Raw genomic sequence first — 21190 nt, forward strand, 5'->3', positions numbered from 1 at the left:
AAAAAAAAAAAGGAAGAGGAGAGGAGGTACAGAGGAGGAGAAGAAAACACTAAAACTACTAAAACAGTTCTTTCTGTGGCTGTTAAGAAGGAGCATATATCTGATATGAGAAAGCTAAGGAGAGTTCCTGATGAGCTCATTGGTTACAGCTGGCTTGTTGTTGGACAGTCATAGTTCTTTAAAGCTTATTCTTTTCATTTTAGTTCTGTGACATTTTAAGATGATATTAAGAATAAACATATTTGGAACTGCCTATGTCTGTGCAGTGTGGTTCACTGCTTTCATAGTTCATTTTCACTTTATTAGATGATAATATCTTGGAAAAAAATACTTGCAATGTTGAGTTTGTGTACTTACTTTTCTGTCATTATTCCTTGGCTATTGAATTGCTATCCTCTATATGGCATTAGCAAGTGTATTGTTATATATTATGATACTGACCTTTAAAATACTTCTGAGACCACTCTTTTTTGGAAATTAACCTTTTAGAAAGTAGATGGTTTGGATGAACTCGGCTATTAAAACTCTGTAATGAGAATGTTTGGCCGTCATGCTTGGTAGGTGCATCGTGGTAGAGATAGGTTTGCAATTCAAAGTCATCATCACGCATGGCTAATTTTATTAACTGCATGTAAATAAGATGAAGGTGAATTCATTCGCAGCTCACCTCGGTGCTTCCCGCATGCCAGCTATGATATGGTGCTGTTGCTGGGTGGAGGGAGACATGAGCAGCGATTTTCATGGAATCCTCAGCATACAGACTTTAAGTGAAGGGAGCAGTCTGAAGAATTGATGAAGCAGAGGAGAGAACTATATTGAACTCTCCCTGGAGATGCCCAAGGGGCCTATGTAAGGAAGTTACCACCAACTAGTTGGTATAAACAACTTATTGATAAGACACAGGAGGGTAGAGTTTTGTCTTCTTTGTTTTTGTGACTTTGAACTCAACATGGTATCTGACTCACTGTAGACCTTGTAAATTCTTGTTGAAAGTTTGTACAGAGAGTTTCTTCACAGTCTGTCATCCACTGCCCCATGTACTTAGTCCAGACAGTTTGGTAATTTTCTAGCAGCACTTTGAGGCCATCACCACTTTCTTATTTTGTGATTATGAAAACTTAGAGAGGCACATAGCTTGTTGAGATAAGTAGGAAGCATAAGCAGAAATAAGGAGGGCATGTTCTTGAGAATGTGTGCGTGCTTGGTGTGTTTATAGCAAAGGGAGGAAGGGACATTGTTCTTATGTTAATGGGAACCAGCCAGTAGGAGAAATTCATCCAGTGAAAGTGTCTTAGCTAGGGTTTCTATTGCTGTGACAAAACACCATGTTCAAAGAACCAGTTGCAGAGGACAGGGTTTATTTGGTTTATGCTTCTAGGACTGTTCATCGTTGAGAGAGTCAGGACAGAAACCCAAACAGGGCAGGATAAATGGAGGCAAGAGCTGATGCAGAGGCCATGGAGGGATGGTGCTTACTGGTTTGCTTTCCATGGCTTGCTTAGCCTGCTTCCTTATAGAACCCAGGGCCACCAGCCTAGGGATAGAACCACTCACAGTTGGCTGCTCCCTAAACCCCCATCAATCACTAATAAAGAAAATGCCTTACAGTGAGATCTTATGGAGGCATTTTCTCAATTAAGTTTCCTTCCTTTCAGATAACTCTACCTTGTATAAGTTGACACACAAAACAAGCCACTACCAGTAGCAAAAAAAAGGCTTACTTTCATGATGATCGAAGAGTCGAAATGGGGTTCAGAGTACAGAGTATGGGTGCAGCTTTGAGACATGGAAGGTGGAGAGGTGTGTTTGTTTTGTCACCACTGAAGGAAGGAGGGTCATACTGGGGCAGACACAGGCAGACTTGGAGTTGTGGGTTGGGTACCTAGGTTCCATCAAATAGTGTCAGCTCAAACTGAATGTTTTCAGCAAAGAGTGGTGGCTGAGGAAGATGTGGGAGGTTTAGAAAACCTGTAAAAGTTTGTAATTGACTAGGAAAGAACAGCTCATGTAAGTAGTACCCACTGTCCATTTGGGCACTTTCATTTTAAGTTTGTTGGATGGTTTTGTTAGCCTTTTATAACAAAAAATTCAACCTTGAAGAGATTCATAGAGGATAGCATGATGAACCCAGAGGTACTCTTTCATAGCCTCAGTCATTTCCAACATGTGTCAACCTTACAGCTTTCTGCTTTTATTTCCCCGCATCTGCCTTTTCTTTTAATTCAATATTTTCATGAAAATCCCAGAAATCTTATCTTTTTAGTCCATGTGTCTATATCTCTAATTAATATGGACTTTAAAAAAAGAACAATGACATTATTTCTAACATAATTCACAGCAATTTCCTCATATCATGTGATACCTACTTCATGCTCAGAGGTCTCTGGTGCTGCACAAATGCTTTCAAAGAAGATACACTTGGCTCATGTCTTACTAGGATGTGAGGCAAAGGCAGGGGAATTGTCCTGTTGGCTGTATCTCCAGTGCTTCTCGCAGTGCCCCTAGGACGTGGTGGGCCCTGAGTCCATTTGTGTTTCCCAAGGGAATGGAAGGCTCGCTTGCAGTTACCATCATTCCCTGCAAGGACTCAAACTCATCTGGTGTTTTTATGTAGACGTGGTAGGCACCCTTAGTAGTAACCAGTAGTAGTCTTGCTTATTTGTGTTTTCAGGTGCTTTGCGTCGTCCTACAGAGATCTATTCAATTTTTACCATTTCATCTAGTTACAGATCTAGCATGTTAATAACACTTATAACAAATATAGCCCCTAAAAAGATAAAGCGCTTTAGTTAACAGTTGATAATTGAAATCAACTATTTTGGGTATTATTTATTTCAGCAGGCAGAGGTATAAGGGAGTAATATTTTCTTGTCACCGTATTTGGAAGTCTATTTATTGTCCCTGTTTCCCTTAGGAAATCCTAGGGGCGCCGCATGCATCTGAACAGAGATATGATGCTGAATTTTTTAAGAAGTTCAGAAGTCAGAATATTGTTCTCTCAGCAAGAACGTATGCTCGGGTAATTGCTTTTCGCAAATAGAGTAATTATGGTTATTAACACTAAATCTTTGAACTGTGTAGTTAATGTTAGTGCATGCATACACTGTTACACTCTCTTTTCTGTTATAATATTAACAGCTGTACAGAAAATGGAATTATATTTTAAAATATCACCATCAGAGTTTTAAAATAAATAAGTTTATAGTGTTAGATTGAGAAATATAAAAATAAGGAAAAACGAAGTGTATTTCAAAATAACTCATCAAAACTGTATGCAAAGTTTTAAATGTTGTCATATACATCAGTCCTTTATATCTAAGGTTTGTAGTAGACATTTGTGCCTTGTATTTCCTGTAGGAGAGTAATGTACAAGCTCTGGAAATCCTGCTGACATACCATGGCTCTGATCTGCTACCTCATCGCCTTGCTATCCTCTCCAACTTTCCAGAAACCACCTCTCCCCACGAATACGCTGTTCTGTTGCCGGAGGCTTGGTATGCCACTGTGTTTTTCGATTATGGTTTGTGTATGTGTGTGTGTACATGGGTGTGTATGTGTGTGTATATTTAATGTAGACACCTTACATTTCAAAAAATAATCTTTTAAAATGTAGTTAAAATGAGCAAAAATATATTTATGAAGATAGGGTCATCTTCACATGACTTGTTTTCTGACTGAGAGCAATGCCTGGGCTAAGTGTGTGCTTGGACTAGTTATCTCTTTCAGAAACTGAACTGAGGTTCTGACAAGACAGGGGACACTGCCACGTCTGCATCCTGTGCTAGTGCACAGCCCTTTCCCTGACAGACATCACAGAGAGGAAGGGGGATTCCGAGGACTTTAGTTGGACTAGTGCTCTTTATGTCACATCAAGGATGTTTGATAAATGGTCATAGCAGGGCATCTGCTCCCTAAGCCTGTGTAGACATCAGGTCCCAGAATTACCACCTTTTCTCCATGTATTTAACTATTCACTTTGCCTCTCCATTACTGTCCCATTGCCCTCCTTCCTCCCCTACACAGTCCCTTCCCTCCCCTTCTTTTCTGAGAGTGTAAGCCCTCCCTGGATATCCCCAACCCTGGCACAGCAGGTCTCTGCAGGACTTGTCTCACCTGCTCCCTGAGGCCAGACTAGACAGCCGGGTTACAGGAAAAGATCCACAGACAGGAAACAGTTTTAGAGACAGTTCCCACTCCAGTTGTTGGGGGACTCACATACCACTTATGATCTCCTGGAGATTAATATTTCTTTTTATTTCTTTTATTTTTACTTTTAGTTTGGTTTTTGAGATAAGAGTCTCACTAAGGAGCTCTTGCTTGCCTGGAACTCACCTTGACAGCCTCCAGGACAGCCTTCAGTCTGCAATGACTCCTGCCCCTAAGGCTCCTGAGTACTGGGATTATAGGCCAGCGCGACACAGGGCACACTGGCTCTCCTTAAAGACAACACCAGGGGCACTGTGTAAAGCCGGTCCTTCCACTGAAATAAGAGGCTTAGGTGTGCTTAGGGGAGTGGAGGAAGCTCTGTGTGCGTGAAAGAGACTGTGGCTTGTAGTGATTTCTCAGTTATGGAGTGTCGGAATGAAAAGAGAATCAGTTAAGGATGACTAGGGATTAGTGTGAAACAGAGGTAAAACAGGAGAGAGACAAGCGAGTGAGGGGAGAGCAGGAAGAACAGGTGAGGGCAGCTCCAGCTCTCGAGAGTGGAAGCAGAAGGAACACTGGAGAGCAGCACACTCCCAGAGCCCAGCCAGTGCAGCACTGAGGGCGCAGACGGGGCTGCATCCCCGTGCTAGCCTGTGCCCTTTGGGAAGTCAGTCTTAGCAGACGGTGACTGAGGGGTGGAAACAGAGAAGAACAAAGCAGTGCAGCAAGCAGCATTATTGTCTGAGACCTTGCCTGAATGTAGGTCCTGCGTGCCCATGCTGCCCCTTAACGGGCTCTTGGGCTGGCGTTTCCTGATCGTCTCTGTGTATAAGGCTTCTCATGTCGATTTTTGTCTTTTGATGAGAGTGGGTGGTTAGTGGGTCAGACAGCGGGTACTCTGTTAATCTGGGATTTAATTTGAACAAATTGAATATATTGTTATTCTTTCCCAGAAAGTGTCCTAGAAAAGTTGTCAGTATTCATTTGAAGGGTTTTGAGTACGATGCACAGTTTGCTTGCCAGGTCTGGTAGAATGGCCCTTGCCTGTAACATCTGTTTGTCTGTCCCACGAGCCTGCTCTGTCCCTCTTCAACCAGACTGCTCTTCGTGAGGTAACTGGGAGGGCTCAGGAGAGGTGCTAAAGTGACCATCGCTGCTCATCAACAGTGGGATTGTGCACCCCAGTACAATCTTACCTCTGGAGTAGACATTGCACTGGCCAAGCTGGCATGGTTCTAATTAGCCAGTGGTTTTGTAAAGAATTACTTTCCATTTCAGTTATGTAGGGATGTGTGTTTGTGTGTGGGGGTGTGCTTGCAGATGTTTCTGGAGGCCGAATGTGTCTGATCCCTTGGAACTGGAGTTACAGGCAGTGATGAGGGTCCTGACATGGGTGCTGAAGCTGCATAGAGGTCCTGTGTAAGAGCAGCGAGTACTCTAAACCACTGAGCTCTCTAGTCCCTCATTAGCCAGTTCTGATTGATCAACTTTTATCAGGCTTGTGGTTGCAAAGCAGCTTATTTTGTGTTGTATATTGTCACTCTTAAATCCTCAGGTGTCTATGACATTAATGAAGTGTCACTAAAGTAAGGCTTTGAAATATATTCTTCTTTGTCACAGGTGGTGTATCAGTTTATTAGCTACCTATTTTATGTCATTTTTGTAAAAATATTTGCATTTTATATTTTGATTGGCTGTTTTAAAGTCCCAAAGTGACTTTTCTTAGTCTTTGTTAAGATCTTTGTTTGCTTAATAATAGAGATACTCATTACATTTAATTTTTCATAATTTTAAGTATCTATAGAACATTTAAGAAATTATTTTGTTTTCTTAGTCTAGATTTTTTTTTATTTTTTGTTTTCCCACCCTTTCTTACTGTGACATCTTTTCACAGTGATGACGGCTGACAGTGTAACTGGGTGACTTAGATGTCTGCGGAAGTAATGCAGCTGAGGGTGCCTAAACCTCAGGATCTGGGTTACCTTCTTAGTGGCACTTCCGTCTTCTCTCTTATAAATGACGTGATTATAGCACTTTGTCCTTCCTGTTGTGAGAATGAAGAAAGGGAAGACTGTGCTAGCCTAGCATTTTTATTGTTGTGATAAAAACCACAAATAAATGTAGCTTGGGAAAAAAGGGTTTATTTCCTCTTACAATTTGTAGTCAATTGTCCAAGGAAGTCAGGGCAGGAGCTTTGAGGCAGGAACTGAAGCACAAACCTCGTGGAATTCTGCTTGCTGGGTTGCTCAGCCTGCGTTCTTACGCACTGAAGGCCCACTTGCCCTTCCCCATGTATGGTGGTACTGCTGTGGCCTGAGCTCTTCTGCATTCTTTATCAGGTATCCAGGAAATGTTCCACCACCTTGCCACAGCCCAGTCTGATGGCAGTGTTCTCAAGTGAGCTTCCCTCTTCTCAGATGACTCCAGCTTATATCCAGTTGACAGAACTTTCCAGACACGTGCATGAAGCAGCCACCTAGACCAGTGCTCCAGTGCCTGCTGTTAGCAGCTATTAACAGAGTTAGTTCTCTACTAAGGCTTTGGCCTTTTGTACTTCCAAGACACTGTATAACATTTACTGGCTTAGATTTCCTATTGGATTAAGTTTATATTCAGAAACATTGGGAAAAAAAAAGAGAATTCCTGTGTTCTGTTAGTCTGGATTTCCATGTCCATATGTATTAATGATACATATAGAGCACACATTCCAGAATAAGAAATTAGTGAGTTATTATTTCTGGTGTATTGGGGAACATGCATTACTAAAAACTTTTGCATCGTGCAGATCATTCAAAGAAACTGTAGCAACTTCAGGATGTGTTAGGGAAATGAAGTAAGTGGCATTGGTGCAGTGATGGAAAGGAAGCAGCTAATCAAGCTCCTAGCATGGTTTGATATGTGTGAGCTGACACGCACAACACATAGTACCAAACCGTGGCACTGGCAGGACAGAGAAAGAGCTTCCATTCAGAGGCCAGAACCAAGACACTTGCAGGCTGTGAGTTTTAGACCGTAGAAAAAGGAGGTGACAGAAACCTGATGGAAACTGGAAATTCCAGGAATGGTTGGAATGGCATCTGATATTCTGATTGGAAGAGGAAGCTGGTTGCCTTTGAGGAGTATTCATGGATGTGGGGAACAATATGTCTGATTGGCTGACTGTTGTTTTGTGTTTAGTGCCTCAAGGATAGCTGTGACTACAACCATATAAAATTGCCAACTTATGCTTAAAACACTGTAAGATTCTCTTGGTGGGGGGTTATAAACTGAAAGTATAGTTCTCTAGCATGGACTTTGTAGATGGTAGCATTTTGCCTCACTGTCAAAAGGCTTGACATGGCTGAAGCATCCTGCAGAGATCAGTATCACAGAATGGTTATCTGTATGTTGTTTGCTAGTGTATCAACTTATGGGGATACATTTACATTTGAAGCCATTGTAGCCAATCATTATACAATACAGTGAAGTAGTTACAGATTTATTCATCTAGTGTTTTACTAGTATCTCCTTTTTGTTGGAAGAGACCTTCCAAGACTAGTACATTGTAGACAGACCTCATTCACTTGAATTTTAAAAAATTATTTTGACATTTTTAATGTACAAATGTACAAGTATTTTGTCTGTATGTATGCATATATACACACACACATATATACACAAATACACACATATATTAAAATACACATATACACAGATACACACACAGACACACACACACATACAAACACACACAGACACACACAGACACACACACACACACACACACACACACACACACCCCACTGGAATGCCTGGTGCCTATGGAGACCATACCCTCAGAACCGGAGTTACAAATGGTTGTGAGTTGTCAGGTGGGTATTGGGAGTTTAACCCAGGTCTGGTGCAAAAGCAGCAGGTTCTCTTAACTATTGAGTCATTCATTTCTCCAGCCCCTTCCTGACCTTTTAACACATGGAAGTAAGTTTTTTACTTAAATATATGAACAATTTTAACATGTTTACTAATTAATAAAATATTCATTATGATATATTCCTCAATAACCACAAGAATAGACAATATTTATTTTGTATTATTATTGCAAAGTATTTATAGTGTGAGTTTTGGGATTTTGTTCATGGAGTAGGATGTCTGCTGCACTTTCTTCTTATAATCCAGGAAACTGACTGAGGCAGCTGGGAAGGGTATGTGTCTATGGAGATTTAGTGAGATCACTTGGCACTTGAAGGTTTGATTCTGAAAAGGGTGCTGTCCCATGCAGAAGGACTGTGAATGGCCACGGTTTTGCAGGTGTTTCCCTTTTGTTTTCCCTTTTGCTTTACTGGTTTTTTTTTTTTTTTTTTTTTTTTTGGTTCTTTTTTTGGGAGCTGGGGACCGAACCCAGGGCCTTGCACTTCCTAGGCAAGCGCTCTACCACTGAGCTAAATCCCCAACCCCGCTTTACTGGTTTTTTATTAATGATGTATTCCCACATTTCTGATTTCTATTTATGGTTAGTTCCTCAATAATTCATATGCCCATATTACCAAGGCTAAGTGTAAACATGACTAAGTGAGCAGTTTTAGGACAGGTTTGATTATATTAAATTGATTAACTCTATATTTTAAATTATTAGTACAGATTTTGATGGGGAGAGTTGAGACAAAGTCTTGCCATGTAGTCTGTGCTGGCCTTGAATTCACTGGGTGGCTCAGGCTAGCCTGACTTGTGCTCCTCCTGCCTTAGCCTCCTCCCTCAGTGCTGGGCATGTACCAAAAAGCCCGACTCCAACTCATTTATACAACTTTTATCGCTGTAGCATCAATAGCAATCTGCAGGTCTCTGAAATGCAGCAGTTGAAACATGTTCAATGAAGTCAGCTTTGACGCTAGGCAAATTTCATCAGAATGCAAAACACTATTTTTATTTTCCTTAAAAAGCAACAGGAGATCTTTTCACATTTCATACTTCATACTTATTTCATACTTATTTCAACTGTCCTTTTTCTACTCAGACTTTCCAAAATCACACACTGGATTTTCAAGGCTCAGATTCAAACTTTGGTGTCTGTGGATGTAATTTTATAGTTTTATAAATATTCTGGAAGGTTGTTTGTTATAAAGAATATATTAATGGTATCTTGTGCAGGAGTTTTTGATTTAGTTTTCAGTTTTAATCTTTTTTCATTGAAACTTATAACTAGTCATGAGTATATATGAGTACATATGAGTATATATGAGTACATATGAGTATATATGGCTATATGTGAGTATATATGACTCACTTAAAAGCTAAGATCGTTCTAAATTATTTTATTTCCTTTGAAAAGACAGCTTAAAGAATACTTGAATTACATAAAACTTTGTGTTTTTCAGTAGAAGTTTTAGCTAGGTTTTTTTGTGTGTGTGTGTGTGTTTTATAAATAGACATTTTATTAGCTTTGCTAGGTAGCTAGAAATATGAATACCATATATTCTTCTCCAGATAAATTATAATCTAGTAGAGAAGGCCAGCCTAACAATCTGTAAGATGAGCGTGTGGAGTGAGCCAAAGGCTCTGTGGGGAACGGCCCTCGTCAGGCCTGATGACCGACATGGCGGAAGGAGAGAATTGACTCCACATGTTGTCCTTTGACCCCTACAGTGGAGTCATACCCCAATACATACACATACATGTATAAATAATAATACAATACAATACAAATTTAAATGATTCTTCCACACCAGGAATACAGATAAGGTTAGAGATAGGAGAGACTGTTTTTCACTGCAAAGGAATCAGGAAAAGAATTTCTTGAGGGTCAGAAAAAGTTTCTTGGAAAGGGCAAGGTTTGGATCTAAGCCTTGAAAATCCAGTGTTGTGTGATTTTGGAAAGTCTGAGTAGAAAAGAGACAGCTGGAATAAGCATTTAATCTGAGACTGCTCATGTACCCAGCAGTGTTCTGTCACTGATTGACAAGGTGCTACTAATGTCCTCAAATAAATGCCTAGTTGAGAATGAATCAGCAACAGGCTTAGTGGTTTATAATTTCAGCCCTTGATAGCACAGTGAATGGAAAGTGCATAGCCTGGGTTACAATGAGGGGAAAAAAATGTAATTTCCAAGAAAGAAGTACGAAATCTTAGTTTTCTTATGTTTTATGTAGCCTAGTGTTTCCACTATTAATGTTTTGTCCTGAACTTCTCAAAAGATTTTTGTGTCCTCCTAGTTTATTGTATCTGTCTTCTCAGTGTCTTCATTGTTTTAATAAAATAGAAGATCACATTACATTTTACTTTTCTTTTTCTTTTTTGATTCTCAAGAAAAACATAAGGGGGTTGGGGATTTAGCTCAGTGGTAGAGCACTTGCCTAGCAAGCGCAAGGCCCTGGGTTCAGTCCCCAGCTCTGAAAAAAAAAAAAGAAAAACATAGAAATATTGTTTCCTTTAAGAGGAAACTTTGATCAGTTATCTCCTAATTGCATACTCTCTTGTATAGATTGTCCCTCTATTGCTGTGAGCAGAGAGTAAAGTGGCTGTGTTTTGGGTGTGTCTTAAGCAGTGGCCTCTGAGGCAAAAGTCAGTAGAGAGGAGCAGTCTCTATAAATGGACTGTGCTAGCCATTCTGAATCTAAGATATAGATCATCTTGGCTGTGGGTCTGGCTGGAGGATTGTTGGCTTGCCCATATCTTGTTATGATGGGTACTTGAGACGTTGGCTGGATTCATTTTTGTCCTCCTATTATTTAAAGGGAAAATGAGTTTGGGGCACTTTCTCTGAGTAAGAAGATAAAAACCAATATTTCAAAGTAAATGTTGCAGCATGAGCTTGTCAGTATTGCTGATGTCAGCTGTCTGGGATGCTGGTAATTACTTAAAAAATTAGGGCTGGGGATTTAGCTCAGTGGTAGAGCGCTTACCTAGGAAGCGCAAGGCCCTGGGTTCGGTCCCCAGCTCCGGAAAAAAAAGAACCAAAAAAAAAAAAATTAATGTGTGGTAACTAATTTATTTTCTCTTACCAAATATCTCAAGATTGAGGTTAGAACATTTGTTTGTATTTTGTATTCTTATTATGCATATACAGTTTTCATGGCATACTCCTAAAATAAGCAGGAAGGGGATTATTATCAGACATTTCTGGGGCAGTCATGACTCTGGCTTGGAAACTGGAATTAAGAGATCTGTTTGCATTACTGCTTTAGAGTAACTAGGAAGAAGCTTCTGTTTTCTTTTGAAGCTGAGGTTGTTTGAGAAGCACCTGCACCTTGCTGGTTTGTTTTTAAGCTTATGCTTTCCCCTAAAAAGATGGATTAGTAGGCCTAGTGCTATTGATTGCTACAAAATTAGACTTTTCATGGAGATAACACTTTTCTTTCCCTATTCATTTTCTTATAAACTTGGGTGACTTTACCAATGGCTTTAGAACGTGTGACCCTCAGAAAGAGTAGAACATACTCTGAATGGCTGAATCACCTCGGCAAAATGGTTCCTATAATTCTTTTTGATCACACAATGTCTTTGCTAGTCACGATTTTATTAATATGTAAATACTTGTCAGTAACAGCAGTTTGTCTTTATCCTACTATATTTAATTAACATATAAATAACCCTGAGAAACACTTTCTTCAACTTTTGATATAGGGAAGTCCGTTTAAACATTGTATTTGTAATAAGAAAAATGCTATTAGGAATCAAATTCATATTTGGTAATAGAATACATTAAGGTGTTTTGCTTGCTTTGTGTAAGATTAAATAATTATTCTTAAAAACTTGGATTAAAAACTATGCATGTGCATAAAAACTATGGAAAATTCCATGGCACGTATGGACTGGGCCCATGACTTGGTGAGTGATGTGGAAAGACGGTGGGTTGCTGGAGTGCAAATTGGAGAGCGTCCTAGTTCAGAGATCGGTGGGCTGATCCTGGCCACTCAGGCTACTTTCGGAAACCCTAAATCCAAGCACTTTTTGTGGATGGTGACAGTGCTCACAGTCAGGGCGAAGTATGCCCAGTGAGGCTGTTGGTCACAGCAGACACTGAAGTTCTCCCAGTGAGGCTGAGGAATTCATAGGGAAGCAGTTGCACACAGTGAAGATGAGGAGCTCACAGTAAGGCCGAGGAACAGACAGTGAGGTTAGAGAGCTCACACTGAGGCTGGGGAGCCCACAGTGAGGCTGAGGAGTGCACAGTGAGGCTGGAGAACTCACAGTGAGGCTGAGGTTCACACAGTGAGTGGGAGGTGCTCCTGGTGATGCTGAGGAACGCACAGAGAGGTGAGGTGCTCATAGTGAGACTGAGGTGCTCCCAGTGAGGAGTTGATCAGAGCAGAGGCTGAGGAGCTCTTTTTAAAAATTAGGGCTAGAGTTGGTAATGGTGGAAGATACCAGTTTTATTTTAGTGATATCTCTACTCTTTTGCTGTTCCTTGTTTTGTTGATATTAATCATCTTATATAGAACACTCTTAATTATATGACTGATTTTTTTTTTTTTGGGAAGTTTTGTGGTAGATATCCAATTGGACTTTGTGCCATTTCCTTGAACTTTAAAAATAATTTTTTTTCCAAATTAGTACTTTGAAATATTCAAATCATTTCAAAATTAAAACTTCATTTTTATACATGGTTTTAAGCATTGGTTAGGGAGACCAGGCCTTTTTGGAAATTATCAATATGGTATTAGAGCTTATGATTCAGTAGATCTTGTAGTGTTAACTAAAATCATATGTATCTTATATTTACTATTTAGGAAAAACCTTGCTGGTGAGAAAAATAACAATATGTTGATAAAGATTAGTACTGAACATTTACTGCGTGCTGGGAGTCATTTAGGAACTTTTTAAGTACTAATTTAATTTTCTGCAGGCTTGGACTCAGAGTGATGCCTTTGTGCAGGCCTTTTCTGTCTTGCTGCTATGCGTGGTAACAGGCTTTGTGATGTTTTCCCACCAGGTGTATGATCAACTGGACTTTAGTGAAGATAACCCCAATGGAGTTACACATGTGGTCCCGAATTACCATTACTTTGGAGGGTTTATTTACTAGAACATTTTCTTCTTTGCTAAATGATAGAAAGAAACACAAGTCCACATCTTAAAACCAGTGCCTAAGAGGTAGCAATTAGTAGCAATACACTGTCTACCCAGCCTTTGTTTCTGAGGCATATAACATAGACAAAAGAACTTTTGGAAGTCTGTTTTTTATACAGTTTGCTCGAAATAAAACATTTATATTTAGTGCACGAAGTATTTGGTGAGAGGATTATTGACTATAATAGAACTTATTATAGTCCTTGCCTTCCTGCTGACAGATAAATGCTACCTTCAAATGAAACCAGCATAGTTAATTATTCAGAAACAACATAGGAACAAGGCTTTAATACAAAGAATCCTAAAGTCAAGCAAAAGCAGGCATTGCTTTGTAAAGAGAAAATTTCAGTTACTAGTGTTGTGTACACTCACACACACACACACACACACACACAATTTTAAGTAGCAATGATGCATTTAAATTTTGGACTTCAAATAGAGTATGAGAAAGAGTAAGATGAACAAAGAAGGCATATGAATGTGCAACTTTGTGTTCTAGAGCTTGCCTTAAAGGCATCACGGTTAGCTGACCTTTTACAGCTCTAGGTAACAGCAGTAGGATTTCTCGTGGTTTTTGAACTCTTAATTTCACATAATTCATTGGCGAGTGTCTTCCATGGTTAGAAGTGTAGAGGAAAGCAAAACGAATGAAAGTTTTCTCTAAAGTCCCCTAATCTCATCCTGTTTACCTTGTGCATAAGTGTGTTGTTTTGAGTTGTGAAGAGTGGCTGGAATGTTGCTTTCCTCATCACAGTGACAGAAGCTTGATGCTGCACAGAGGGAAGATTTAGTCTGGCTTATAGTCCATCATGGCAGGAGGGGATGAATGCAGTAGCTGGGTTTATCATCGTGGAGAAGAGGAAGGGGACAGACATAGAAAAAGACAGAGATGACCACCCACTTTTTTTCCAGCAGACCCTACCTCCTAAAGGGTTCTGTGTTTCCCCAAGCTGTTGCTATTAACTGGGGACCAAATGTCCCAGTGCATGAGCCTGTGGGTCATTTTCATCTGCACGGTAGCTGTGAGCTTTAGACATGAATCTATTCTGTCCTCCCCTCCCCATGTAACATGCAGAGAGATACCCACCTGCCTTTAAAACCAACACAAACATACATTCCAAGCACTTACATTCCCAGGCATTGTGAACCAGCTGTGTAGCTTTGCCTTCCATCAGTATAGGGTTAGGATGCCATTCCTTACCTCACTCTGATGTGTAAGTCTATCCTGTATAAGTCTCTGACATGTCTTTTATTACGAATAGAGCATTCTTTCTGTCGCCTTATTATAGTTCTCACTTTTTATATTTTCCATGAGAACGCTTTTAAAATTCTTTGTTGCTCTGGTAATTATTTAACTCAGTAACCGCAGATTGTTTAGAGTCTGCTAAATACCAGGCACTGTTTGCTTTCTAAGGATATAGCAGTAGACAAAATAAATAAAGACCGTGCCGTCGCAGTTACTTTTTGAGTTGCTGTGATAACATACTCTGAGAAAAGCAAACTAAGGGAGGAATGGTTTATTTGGCTCTTAATTGGTAGATACAACCCATCGTGGCCAAGAAGTCAAGGCTGCAGGAGCTTGAAGCAACTGGTCACGTTGACTCCACAGTCAGGAAGCAGAAAGTGGTTGATTAATGCTTGTGCTCAATTCACCCCTCTTTTTCATGAGATCTAGTATACTAGCCTAGGGTATGGGGCCACATGTGGTGTCTGGGTCGCCTAGAATGTACTCTGTGTTCAGTGTTTTCAGTTCAAGAGTCTCCTGCCTGAGGCTTCTAAGGGATGGGCCTGTAGCCATTCGTGGCTTTTGTTTTTTATTATGTAAACACTGGTAATCAGATATGAAATTAAATCATGTTTTGTCAAAATTGATTTCTTAGACTAGACATGTGTGTGTGTGTATAAATATATATGTGTGTGTATATGTACACATATACATGTATAATTATGGGAAGGTAAAGAAAATAATATAGCTGGGACTGAGTGGAGGCCTTGCACATGAATTAAAATCATTGTGTACTGCCATCGTGAGTGCTCAGTAAATGCTCCTGCCCATCGCAGCAGTGCTGAGGAGCGGGGCTGCTTTTGCTTGGATAGTATAGTAAAGCATATGATTACTAACAGGGCTCTCCAGGTCTACCTTTCAGTTTGGGCCACTGTGCAGAACTTATTTTTATTGTTTTAATGGGTTTCCTAGCCACCTTATTCAAAAAAGACCCATACAAGTGTCTGACAATTTTCTACAGTACATTGTGCATTAATCTCGCCTGGCTGACGGCCTGCCCTTACTAATCATTGTAGTAAGAACTCTTGGGTCTAATCTATTCTCTGTGTGGAAAATATAAATAGCAGCTTGTGATACATTTCTTTTCTGAAATTCTTTGTGAAAACGTTTTGTGTAGCGTAGGGAATCGTGTCCGCCTTGATTGGAAAGTTATAATAGCTGCCGAGATGTACTCTTCCTCCTTGTTTTCGAGTCATTGCACTAATTTGTTGTTAACGTGGCAGAGTAGACATTATCGTCATCTCCATCCAAAATGTTATCTTTCTCACTTTTCATTGCAGCATTTTGCAATAAAATATTTCTGACATGTAAGGAAATAAAATAGTCTATTTGGTGACAAATGGATAATACCTATGGCTTTTGCCCTGGGTCAGCATCTGAATCTTTCCAAAATTTAAAAATCTGAGCATAAATACGTTCACAGTATGTCTTTGACACTTGGTTTACTAGTCTAGTCTATTATGTATCCACTGAAAAGCTGTACTTGTAGCATAGCATCTGCCCAGCTTGTGTAAGAGTTGGAGGACCCAGACTCTGGCTAATTTGTTCTGGCAGCACCCGATGGCACGAGGCTGTGATGAACCATTATTGCTCCTTCCCTGAGCTCATCAGATCTGCCTCCCGCTGAACCCTCCATGCTCTCCTGTTCCTTTCCATATGAAGACCAGTCTCTTTACTCGTGTCATTCCCCAGCTTGTGGAGTGGTTCTGCATGACTTAACGGAAGGGCATTCGGTTCTTTCTCTGGGACTGTGTTACATTTAAGGAAAGTGCTGGAATTGTTAGTCTGAAGTGTAAGAAAGTGTATTTCAGAACCAAAACCAAACCCAAGCATTTCACCGAACAGCATAACCAGGCTATTCAAAGTTCTTTTTAAAAGTTTTATATTTATTCTTTTTTTTTTCTTTTCTTTTTTTCAGAGCTGGGGACCGAACCCAGGGCCTTGTGCTTGCTAGGCAAGCGCTCTACCACTGAGCTAAATCCCCAACCCTTATCTTTATTCTTAATTGAGCGTGTTTCTATCTCGTACACAGATCTGTGGCTGTTGGAGTTCAAGGGGACTCCACAGACAATGGGTAAAGCCCTGCACTGCTTCAGTTTTCTCTGACTGCTGATTCAGAGCAAACTGCTCTCTGTGTTACTATGTTGTGCTCACTCACTCTGTTTTCACTTAGACTGGTTTTTTTAAACATATCATTTGTGCATGTGTGTGCACAAGGTACATATGGAAACTAGAGGGCAATTGTGAGGTGTGAGTTCTCTCTTTCCCATGGATTCCCATGGGAATTGGTGATAGGATCCAGTTGTATGTGGCTGTTTAAATTGACTTTCATAATAGTAAGTAAAGTTAAAATTAACTTTCTTAGTATCTGTTGTCTTAATTTAGAGGTTAGTGTATGTCCATGGAACTAGTGAGCTGCTGTACTAGGATGACACACACAGACTGTTTCCATAGTTACTGGAATCTCAGATTACTTCGATAGATGGCTGTGTGTATGCAGAAGACCGGGCTGAAAGGAAACATACAGTGCAGGCTTTGATCATTCTTTAGACATGAGTGAATACACGCTCATCGTATCCTTTAACTCATCAATGCATTTTTTTTTGGCATTTTCCTTTTAAATAGTTTAAGGATTAAAAAAAAGAGCAATGTCCTTAAAAAAAAAAACCTCACATACTGTTTCTACTCTGTCATGTACCATGTAAAATACCACGAACAATGATCCTCATGGCTGTACCTCTTATGTATTTCTAGTCCTATGCCTTATGAAGCTAAATAGTTTGTATTTTAAAAGCTAAGGTGTTTTGTTTTGTTTTGTTTTTTAATTTTAGCTGGAACAATGACTCCTTGATGATCATCCCTTGGGCTGAGCAGAAACACCGAGCTGAAGACTGGTGTGAGGAACTGGAGTGCAGGCTAGTATGGGCCAGCACAAGGTGGCTTATTTCTTTGTAGCATAGCTCATAGGTGGCCCTGTGAAAATCTATGACACATGCAGTCCTACGTGGGGATGGTGTCTAGTCCAGAGTATTTTAAAGGAGTTTAAAATAACAGTAATGACTTGGGATACACTAAAATTTTCAATGAGAAAATACCAGTCATTAAAAGGGAACTGTTTAAGCAATGATCTTATTACAACTCTTTACTTTCAGATGTATTCTTAGTTAAATTTTAGTTCTCATATTTCAAAGACTGTACTTAGGAAACCCTTAGCCTATGGAGGTGTCAAGTGCATACAAGGTGGGGGGAGTTGCAATAGTGAGGTGTGGGGATACTGTCAGTATGAGGCACATTTGAATCCCTGTAGTCTCCTCTTATCAGAAATGGGGGTGGGCCCTTTACTGTTCCTTCTCCTTTGCCTCCACTCCACGAGACAAGGTGCTTATCCTCTGGGCCTGCAGCCTGCTAGTTGAGTTCCCAGTCCTCCATTTTGCTGGATGTCAGGCAGAGCATCCGGAAGATGTCTGGAGAGGGGATGATGAAGTAGTGCTCCAAAGATCCAGCCTCGTAGAGATTGTACACCGCTGGCCTCCCCTTCATGTAGAAGTTTATAGATTTTTTTTTCTTTTCTTTTTGGAGAAATGAAGTACCTTCTAGATCCTGAGGTATGGTCCTCAACGGTTTGGGCTCTAACTGGACACAGTGGAGCTAACAAACGGATAGGACCTGTCACATCCATTGAGGTTTCTTTACATCTGAGGATAGAGTCTGCTGGATGAAACAAAGTGAGGAGGAAAACATACAGATAGCGGAACAGCGACAATAAAGAGGAGCTATTCTGCAGAAAGTAGAAAATTCCAAAAGTTATGACTAATGTAATCCAGGAGGCAAGTTGCTGTGATTTGTACAAATAAAATAAATGAATAAAAATCATAGCCAGCATGTTCTAGTGGACAACCCACTGCATGGCCACATGATGGCCCTCGTTATCTCAGTCACCACAGAAGGACTTTACAGTGGGAGGGAGAGAGGGATGGACTGACCATAATGCATTGCAGATGCAGATAAAGTTGTCAAGAAAAAGAACAGAATCTTAAAACAGCCTAAGTCAATAACATAGGATTGTATAAAATAGGTACAGGACTAAGAGAACTTGCTCGGGGAGTTCAGAAATAGAACAGTATGCAAAAACTTGACAGGAGTCTAAGGCAGACTCAGAATCAAGGTGAAACAATCAATTAGAAACTAGAATAAATATACAGAGCTAGAATATAATGTCAAATATGTAATAAGACAAGTCTACTATTCAATTAATAGACACTGAAAAGACACAGATGATAGAGGAGACAAATTTAAGAATAATTAGAATTGGAAGGCTTTGAATTTTCAGATTGAAATATTCTTTAAAGCACTTCACCCTGAGATTCTAGGTTATCAACAATATGTTCTTTTAAAGAGAGTGACCCCGTTTCATGAAAGGAATTCAAAATCAGAGTGACCTGGAATATGGATGGAATGTGGTTGGAGGGCACGAGAGAAAGTACCTGTTCCTACAGACACCCCATGTCTTTAACTTGCTCCTTCTCATCCCAGGGTCTCATTTTCTGCAGCACTCCAGTTGTTAATTGTTCCCGTCATGCTTTGCAGAATGGTGGTGGAGCCGGGCCTGCAGGATGACAGTGAGTTCCTGTACGCTGCGCAGCCCGAGCTTCTGCAGTACAGGACACCCCAGCTTACCGTGGAGAAGGCGATGGCCTGGTATCGGAGCCGAGCACAGGACATAGAGCACCACGCCGGGCAGGTGAGAGGACGGAGCGCTGTTCTCAGTGGGGCCGGTGGTTCCAGCGCCTAAATCTCAGGAGTAATGTTTAAGGGTGAAGGGAATATTCCTTAGTGCTTTTATAACTTTTAGACTTTTAAAATACATGCAAGAAAAGATGATCAAAATCATCCTTTAAAATGTGAACTGCAGACTATGTGATGTATTGTTTCTGACTTTCTTGGTAGCTAGTGGATGTATTACTATCTTAGTTTAAGGGACTGTATCAGCATAGAAAGAAAAGTTTGGTTAGTCCCAGGTACAGTGCACAATCACAGGTGGTTGTGATTGTGCCTTTTCAGGAATTCTGTCCCAAGTGCCTTCTGTTTCTTTAGGCTTCTGCCTTCTCAACTCTGCACTCTTCTCAGCTGTGGCTTTCTGTCGTGGTCTCCATCTGTTGCAGAGACAAGTCTCCTTGATGAGACTGAGGACTCCACTTATATATGGTGGGAGGGCAACTTGTTATTGTTTGGGATTATACTGGTTTAGAAAAGTGCAGGTTCTAGGCTCTCCTTCAAGGTCTACAACGTCCCTAGGTTTCCAATATTAAGTATGATTTCCCTCTTGTTGAGGGAGTCTTCATTCTAGTTAGAAGCTCTGCTTACTTCCAAAGTACGTGTGTCACTACTGTGCCCTTAGGGTTATTGTGTCATGCTGGTCATTGGAAGCTTGCATGGTGCCTTCTGCTGCTGTGAAGGCCGGTCCTCCAGGAAGAGGCTTTTAGGTCAGTTCTAGCATAGGAGCTGGTAGGTCCTGTATTTGAAGTGTGTGGTGTCTTCAGTTGTAGGGACTTACTGCCTTCCTCTGTGGGGCATGGGTTTTACCAGTTAATGTGGAAACTGTTCTGCCTAGTTTTACTATGAGTCTGAAGCTGCTCCGTTAAGAGAAAGGACTCCTTAGACATCGTCAGTTCCCTTGAAATATTAATGATCAGGCAAAGGGGCTTGGCGAAGTTGTATTTAGTTGTCTTAAGTCCTGTTGTGTCTTTTCATTTTTAAAAACACTCATAATGGTTTTTGTTTTTTGGCTTCATGAAAGTTACTGATATTTCATGCCTGTGATGCAATTAAAGTGATATCTGCTGACATCGATTTTATCGTCTTCATTTTTAGAGGTTTAATTGATGTGGGACTTCTTTTCCTTAGTGCCTATAAATGCCTTCAGCAAAACCAGCCTTTTGGTGTAGGAAATGTTTATGGTGGTGACTTTTACCCCGTGAGCTCCAGCTTGTTGAATGTTCCTCTTACTTTCACTGCTGTCTACTTGACATTCACATTTTGTAGCTTGACTTTAAATGTTTACGTTAGTAAATATCTGGGAAGATGGCAACACAAATGGCTGATGCTCTTGTTTTTAGTTGTTATCAAGATAGAAATGCACTTTCAGTTGTGAATTGTTTGCTTCCAGTGTTTTTGAATACGGGCAGGTCCTGGTTTTGCTGGTGCTCTGCCCGCTCAGACCCTCTTCCTTTGATGTGTTTATAGAGGTCTCCATGGAGCTCACTCCTTGCCTCTCCTCAGCTGTCTGCCAGTCCAGCCCTGTGGGGCTTTGAGGGCCTTTTTTGTTGCTGTGTTTGTCCTTCTTCTCTACCTTCCTCTTACCTTGTCATTCCCCTTACTACTCTGAGAAAAAGGTTTTGCTTTGTGTCCTGTTTGAGATTCTGAGAACTTCCTTCCATCAGGGCCTTTCTGGCTTTCCCCGAGGAAGGGCCTCTCACTGAGTTTATAGACACTGGTTTCTTCCCTGTGCTACACTTCCACACTTCTGTATTTAGGCCATTTCTTCTCCCCATACCTTAACTTCTTTACTGGGTCTGCTGTTCTCCTTCCTTCCTACTCCCTTTTGGGACAGGAAGCTCAGTTCCTTCATGTGTATGCATGTAACATGTAGAACTTGTCTGCATGTAACATGTAGAATGTGTATTCATGTAACATGTAGAGTGGAACTGTCCTCTTCAA

At 40.5% G+C, this 21190-nt stretch overlaps 1 protein-coding gene across 16 annotated transcripts in view; it reads left to right on the top strand.

The window, feature by feature from the left end:
- Nbas (NBAS subunit of NRZ tethering complex) overlaps window positions 1–21190 on the top strand; it is a 341775-nt gene that overhangs the window by 74657 nt on the left and 245928 nt on the right. For all 16 annotated transcript variants that reach the window (NM_001427446.1, XM_087554759.1, XM_087554760.1 and 13 more), the window contains exons 20-23: window positions 2915–3019; window positions 3358–3494; window positions 17305–17388; window positions 19061–19214. In NM_001427446.1, the coding sequence (NP_001414375.1) occupies window positions 2915–3019; window positions 3358–3494; window positions 17305–17388; window positions 19061–19214 (480 nt within the window). The remainder of the gene's footprint in view (window positions 1–2914; window positions 3020–3357; window positions 3495–17304; window positions 17389–19060; window positions 19215–21190) is intronic.

Source organism: Rattus norvegicus, chromosome 6, assembly GCF_021556685.1.
Source record: "Rattus norvegicus strain SHRSP/BbbUtx chromosome 6, alternate assembly SHRSP_T2T, whole genome shotgun sequence".
NCBI classification, from domain to species: Eukaryota; Metazoa; Chordata; class Mammalia; order Rodentia; family Muridae; genus Rattus; species Rattus norvegicus.